Source organism: Aplidium turbinatum, chromosome 6 (assembly GCF_918807975.1).
Source record: "Aplidium turbinatum chromosome 6, kaAplTurb1.1, whole genome shotgun sequence".
NCBI classification, from domain to species: domain Eukaryota; kingdom Metazoa; phylum Chordata; class Ascidiacea; order Aplousobranchia; family Polyclinidae; genus Aplidium; species Aplidium turbinatum.
Window position 1 is genome coordinate 20,107,236 of NC_137477.1, and position 7,057 is coordinate 20,114,292.

At 36.1% G+C, this 7,057-nt stretch overlaps 1 protein-coding gene across 1 annotated transcript; it reads right to left on the minus strand.

The window, feature by feature from the left end:
* Positions 1-4,948: 4,948 nt before the first annotated feature.
* Positions 4,949-6,468, minus strand: LOC145772490 (uncharacterized). The gene is made up of 3 exons (XM_082584365.1): positions 6,347-6,468; positions 5,737-6,027; positions 4,949-5,150 (listed from the first exon to the last, which is right to left on the minus strand). Exons 1-3 carry the CDS (start codon positions 6,466-6,468, stop codon positions 4,949-4,951), a joined length of 615 nt encoding a protein of 204 aa, XP_082440491.1.
* Positions 6,469-7,057: the final 589 nt, after the last annotated feature.

Genomic DNA, 7,057 nt, shown 5'->3' on the forward strand with positions numbered 1-7,057 from the left:
TTTGATGTTATAACGAATTGTGAAGGTTTCCCATCAACTCTTGTTTAAATGCAAACTTTAGAATTATCCTGTTTTTAAAAAAGAAACGGAAGCTTTGAAAATTTGCCACTTTATAATACCGACCAGCGGAAATATCCTCCAAAGTCATCAGAAGTGCCTTTAATCTTTAATACAAGGGCGCTAACGGACAAGCCGAAAGGAATGACTTGAAACTCAAGTGGACACTTAGAAGAATGAGATTTGAGCTTACAGTGGCCCAGCCACGAGCCCAGCGGAGTCACGTGACTATGAAGGGGTTTCTGAGAGCTCTCATCTCGCACTACAAGCTGTTGAAACCAGACTGCTGGCGCCAGAGGTGTCAGGGCCGTAAAACTAATCTTGTCACTCAATGAATGTTGATGGATTAGGTAACAGAAAATTATATTATTTACTAATTAGTTAAAACCTTTGGAGTAGATTTGAAATTCCGCAAAAAAAGAATTACCAGGTTGAAAAACCACAAATAGTCACATAATTTAACAGATTTTGACATCCATTTAGCCACTATTATCTGAAATTTCATTTCTGTTCAGTTAATATTTCTACTACTTATTATGTTAGATAGCTCAATCGAAATAAAACTACGCAAATACATTAATTTATCACATGATTTATTACATTACCACAAATTCAGATAGAGACATTTAATTTCTAAGAAATGCCATGCCATCCAAAAAAGTTTGCTGTGAGTTCAAGACGTCGTCAGAATACACATCAAATTAATGCAACTGCTGGGACATAAACTTTCAAAGTGTCTGCCACGTCTCCAGGGACTCTAAATCAAATCATTTTACTTAGAAACAAGATTGAATGATTGGATTCTGTCATCGGCACACTCCAAGCAGAAAACAATCAATTTTTGGTCTTTTGCTGTCAGTTGATGTCACTTTTAAAAAATACTCAACCTGCTGCTGAAAGCATGCTTGTGCATCGTACGCTATTTGATGATGGCTTAAGGGTGCAGCAGGCGCCGGTGAGACGCCACCAGATTACCCAAACAGCAAATCAACCACTTTTTACATTGATTCAACGTCTGCAAAAGTTGAATCAATGTAACAAAACGGTTGATTCGCTGTCTGCGTGCTGGCGAAGTGTCAATGGCTGGTAAACTTTGAGGTATTAAACCACAAGGTGCAAGGCTGAGTAGCCCGGTTGTTCAAAAAATGCTTAATAGTTGAGGGGGTTCTTTGCAACTGCTTTTGAGAAAACCTTAATCTGATTTCTAGACTACCATTTCCATTCACTTTAGTTTTTTTTTTAATTAAGCCAATGGGGTTAACTCAAGATTCAGATACGTTCTAAGATTTTAAAAACAAAACTAAAATAATAAAAACGAACTATAATCATAACCTTTGCTGTTTCCAAACAACAACAAACAAACATCGTAGTTGTCATTCAAAAATCTTGATCCCAACTGAAACTTGATGTAGTTTCAGTGTGAGACGAATATTGAGCCAGAATGACTCTCCAGCACAAGGAACAAGTTCAAATTCCGCCCTTCTCACCATAATTTATGTCGTCCATACTCTATTTATGTTACTTTCTTCACATAACAAATATTACATTAAAGGGTAGTACCAACCGATTTTGGTACCACTAGTTCCAACCAGAACAGACAGAAAAAGTAAGTACAACTGCATAGCAAACCAATTATTCTTTATTTTTAGATATAGCTTGGAGGTGTATAAAATAAATATTTTAAGCTGAAATAGAACCATTTTAATAGCCTACACGACTTTAATAGAGCATTATAAACGTAGTATTTTTAGAAAGCAATAGCGTATATTGGAATAACGCACCCAGCAAAAGCTAAAAAAGTAACTGATTTCACATACCGCCTTGGTGATATCTTAATTGAGGGAAGGTTGTAACTTTGTGCTTGCAAATAATTTCGTCACACTTTCAGTCTATTTTGTTGATTTATTAATTGAAAAAATGTATATTATCAAACGTAGAAAGCTTCCTAACGATTAGACTATACACTTATTCAGTACATATTTGTGCTTACAGGGGGTTTGAATCACCAACCTAAACGCCGTCATCGATGTTTTGACTTCAAAAAGTAAAGTTTGTAATTGTAATGTTGTTGCTGACAAGTTATGTCACCCTTTAGGCTACGTGTAGCCTGACTGAATTGCGGTCTTGGAAGCTTGATGCCTAACCGCGCATGAGGGAAGTTGGACCGATGTCTGTTTCTTTTTGCTAGGGTACGTCACATAAACCAAACCTTATTCATCATTGAACTTGATAAAGTTGAACATGAAAACCATTTACTTTACACGTTTTCAAAGAGTTTAAGCCACTTTCTAAATTGCAAGTGCAACGCAAGTGCTTTCTACACTGCGTCTTAATGATTAGATTGCGAGCAGCAATAAGCGAATATTCTGGTCATGACAAGTGTCATTTGGAGAAAACTTCCCACTATTTTTACGCTTCGACTGTTAACTGCCTGCTTTAGCCGGATGTGACAAATATGTCATGAAGCTTTAAACAACTTCAAATATTAGAATGCTTTTAACTTCGTGTATCAGTAGGAGTAGAAAGCAAATTGGTGGGAGGAAGAGGATAATGGCGGTGGTGACTGAGCGAAAACTTTCAAAATTATCTTGATTTTATGATCAAAACACAATTTGACGTGTAATTTGTGAAGCAAATTTAATAGACTTTCTTTTATTAAGGGATTGAGTTGTAATAGAATGGTTAAGGGGTATTCCTAATTGGAAACGCTTGCGTATTAAAAAAAACAACTGTTGTTAGTACGATAACGACAGACGTCTCACAGACTGCGTCTCAAGTAGGTGATGATTTTCACACATAATCAATTGTGGACACACAAATTTGCTCCGCTTGGTGGTCTGAAATAGCTGAAGACCGAACATCATTAAAAAAAATTGTTGCTTTTTTAAAAGATATAAAGTGGCTATGGCCCTAAAGCCGTGAAAGGGAAATAAAAAAAATTAATGATTTACTGTAATAGCTAAGTTTTTTTCGCTGGAGAAGCGATCAACAAATCGCTGAAGACAACTTTCAAAACTGGATTAGCCTAAATGTTTACATTACAACTGCTGAAAATTGACTTCTTTTCAAGTTGTTTGCTCGTTTATTTCCAGCACCGTGCTGTGTCAAACAAAAATTTCAAAACAAATCATTTAAGCAACAACAAAAAAACAATAAATCTGAACCTGATTGCAGAATATTTGTGCGGTATAGAAAACACAGTGGCGTACAATTTAGCATACCAGTGTTATTGGTTGCGAATATTGCAAGTTTTAGTGAGATATCAATAATGGTAATAAAAGTAGTCCTCTTTTATTAAGCCGACAACCGGTCGGGACGATTTTGGCTTATCAAGCAGGAGGGTCTATTAACCGTTGGCTTAATAAGCGGGGACTACTCTAATAGAAATAATTGACAATTACTCAGACACACAATTAGCCTAATCCACAAATTTCAAACTTTCTCCGGAAGACTTTGATGATTTATCTTAGAATCTACTCGCTAATGTTCCATTCAACATTGCCGTTTGCTTTAATTTGCAATTAGAATGAAATTCAAAGCTAGTTTTTCAATCCAGTTTGTTTCTGTTGCTTTCAGACGTCCAGTTTGGTGGGGTTTTATAGTATGAAACATATCGTAGGCTAACATTCGTTTTTTTATATACGAAAATTGCAGTAATTACTGCTGTAGGACAACCTACTGAACCGATATTTTGTGATGAAACAAAGATCTCCGGCCGTGGTCTAATTGTATTCCACTTCCAAACGAACCTTGTGTACCATATTTTATGATATGAACACCACCACAGCACAACTATATAATTGAAGATTGCGTCATTGCAGCCTACCTCATCGCCACACACAATGTCAGAGAAACACAAAAATATTTTTGAAATTCTGAGGAGTTTTAATACAACGCAAGCAAGTACTGCTTGAAATAATTGAAAATTGAACTCAAACTGAAGAAAAAGCAACTTGAAAAATGAGGTGCAGGTTACGTTTTCTGCAGATATTTAGAAAAAAAAAGGTTTTGTCACAATTGTTTTATGCAAAATATTTGCTTTGCTTCAATAAGACAGTGATAAACACAGAGTCTATCCTACATTGCAATAAATACATTTCCAAACTTCACAATATAATTTCTTGGCCAATAGACCTACTGCAAAAAGTACTTTAGCTACAAAATCAGTAAAATAGCACAAACAATGCACCTACTGTAAAGTGCTGATATATCTCATACTTTAACAGCGAATCATCATGTTATGCTATCGAAACCACACAATGTCAAATGCAGCGATTTGTAATCGGTGGTTAGTTTATATCTTTAATTCAACCACAAGGTTGCCACTAAAATTACAATCTTGCAGAAGTTAAAGACTAAAGACATGAAAACAAAATTTTCTAAGGGCATGACGCTAACAATCATAATTTAATAAAACATCTTGTCACAATATTTATGTATCAGTCATTGCAATCAAAAATCACCAATAAACTCATCATACTCATAATCACTTACAATGATACAACAGTTGCAGCACGCTGGATAAAGATGTTGTGAAATTGATTTTTCAAATACAATTTTGGTAAAGAGGTCACTTTCTTCAACCACAGACATATACAACCAAGCAACCACACGGCATTTAACATAATCCATTAAGATCAATTCAGTGTTTAGATCAGTTATTCATTTTCATTGTAGATATGATAAGCAGTTATTTTTTGTTACTTGATAAGGGCTAACGTGTGTATGGCCGAAAACGTTTGTAGCTTATAGTTTATGTTCAATCTTAATGGATTATGTTAAATGCCGTGTGGTTGCTTGGTTGTATGTGTCTGTGATTTTTCAAAAATAACAACCTATAAGGAACTTAAATTTCGTCCATCATTAGAATAGAGGTGAGTGGGAAACTAGGTTACAATTGAATAGCGAAGTCGCAACGGCAACCCAGTGCAGTTAAGTAGATTTCTTCTCGATATGTTCCGTCGCTGTTTTTGTACTGCACCTTGCGGGGCAAGAACATTGGTACGCTCATTAGGGAAGGATCCATTTCCTTTGTGATTGGGTTAATGCATCTAGTGCATAGACAAACGGTTTCAGAAATGTTTGCAGGAATTCTGAAAATGTATATAGAGTATATTTAAAATTAAAATGACATCTTATTCACGGAAGTACGAACAGTTATAGCCTTATAGGTAAAGTCTCAACATTAAATCTCTTTTGCAACCAAAAGTGTGTTTTCGAGCAGGTCTCATTTCAAAAGATTTTGTATTCAGTTCCATAACTTCCATTCGTTCATGAAACAGTAGTATGCGATCAGAATAGTATTAGTGAGAGGGCAATGACTGATTGCCTTCATAATACTATAAACAGCAAGCCACGAAAGACTGACAAATGCTGGGCCATTTGGTTACGTAAGGGTAAAGATTTGGCTTAAACGATGTAAAAAAGTAAGGAGCCATGCACTTCCTGACATGCCAATAACTGTTTTCCCAAATTAAAGCCTTGAACCTTCGATGGCTGTGAGATTCAAACCAATAATATATCCAACTCACTCCTCGGTTGTGCAATATGACATAGCCTATCAGTAGGCTAACTATACAAAGCAGCGAGTAAGCCTACAAGTACAAGATGGTTTAACCACTAGCCTATACGTTTGTTAATTATGTAGCCTACTAGTTAGCGTTAAGAACAAACTCTTACCTAGTCGAATCACGGTTGACCTGCCACCTCCAAGGAGAAAAGCTTCGGTCTTTTATCCGACTGCCGTGCTGGGCGTATAGCTCAGTGAAGGAAGGGCAACTCGGTGTGTTGGTAGACCTTGAAACTCGAGATACTGACTTGCTCTCATCGACTTCAGAAATGTTGAAGTTTTGCGACATATCTTTGCCAGAGTTAGTGACATCTCGAACTTCAAGTTGGTCGAGGAAGGAAGGATTGTTGCTCAGCTGTTCGAACAGGTCATCGCAAAATGGATTCCCAAAACAAATTTCACTGCAACGAAACATTACCTGATAGCATTAAAGCTGTTGATTTGTAATTTGGTTTTCGGTTGGTTCTATCTCATAAAAAATGCAACTAATTTAACCTGGCCTAAAATCTACCTTTTCATTAAAACTACAGTGTTTACATGCACTGTTTATAAAGTATAAATACAAATTATTGAGTTAAAATAACTTAAGCGAGAACATAGGAAAGGATTTGATTAAAATGTTTAAATCGTTTAGTGGTTATTATTTTGGAATATGTTTATGACAAATCACAATTTGCAGCCAGAACCGTGAAAAACAATTTGAATTTCATTACCGCTCACCTCGGAAAACCGAAATCATTGTTGTCAGCTACAATGTTGTTTCCAACGTGGGACAACAAACCCGCATCGGCAGCAAATGCAAAAACGCTCAGCATCATAAGAACAAAGTAATTGGATTCCATACTTCTTGTTGGTATGCTATGTTTCTTTGATTTCAATGTTATGTTGACTCTTCGATGTCTAGATCTGTTATGCTTGATTGTGACCCTCATTGGGTATATATATGAAGGTTAATCGAAACAGAAACAAATGAATGAAAGCGGTAGTTTTCCATGATTGTATCTTCCACAGCTTGACGCAACTGCGCGAGCATTACGTTGTAGCGTCAAATCAAACGTAAGTGGCGTCATTGACACATTTGTTCACTGGACGCATCGTTTAACTTTCATAACAACTTAGATGTTGTTTAGTTTCCCATTGGTGATTGCGATTAGTAGATAAGCATTAAAAAACGTTTCCTTAACATCGATTGTTTGTTTTCAAACGTAAACCAGCTTCACGCACAACAAGGAAGTGTTCAGATGTGATTTGTCACAGCATCACAGAAACAAAGGCGCATAATCTGATGAAAGTTTTGCAAAAGTTCACATTTCTAAATTTTCACAATAAAGTTTACAAGAAAGCGAAGCTTCAGCGACAACAACAATTATATTTTTTTTTCGATTGGCATGGTGATATTTTTGTGTTTGCATTGTTCTCATGTCGATGGAA

Excerpts from the sequence above, each read along its gene's own strand:
- LOC145772490 (XM_082584365.1), bottom strand. The coding sequence starts at position 6,468 with ATGGAATCCAATTACTTTGTTCTTATGATGCTGAGCGTTTTTGCATTT. Across the intron at positions 6,028-6,346 it reads AATGATTTCGGTTTTCCGAG|TGAAATTTGTTTTGGGAATC; the intron begins GTGAGCGGTAAT and ends GTTTCGTTGCAG. Across the intron at positions 5,151-5,736 it reads GTCAACCGTGATTCGACTAG|AATTCCTGCAAACATTTCTG; the intron begins GTAAGAGTTTGT and ends ATACATTTTCAG.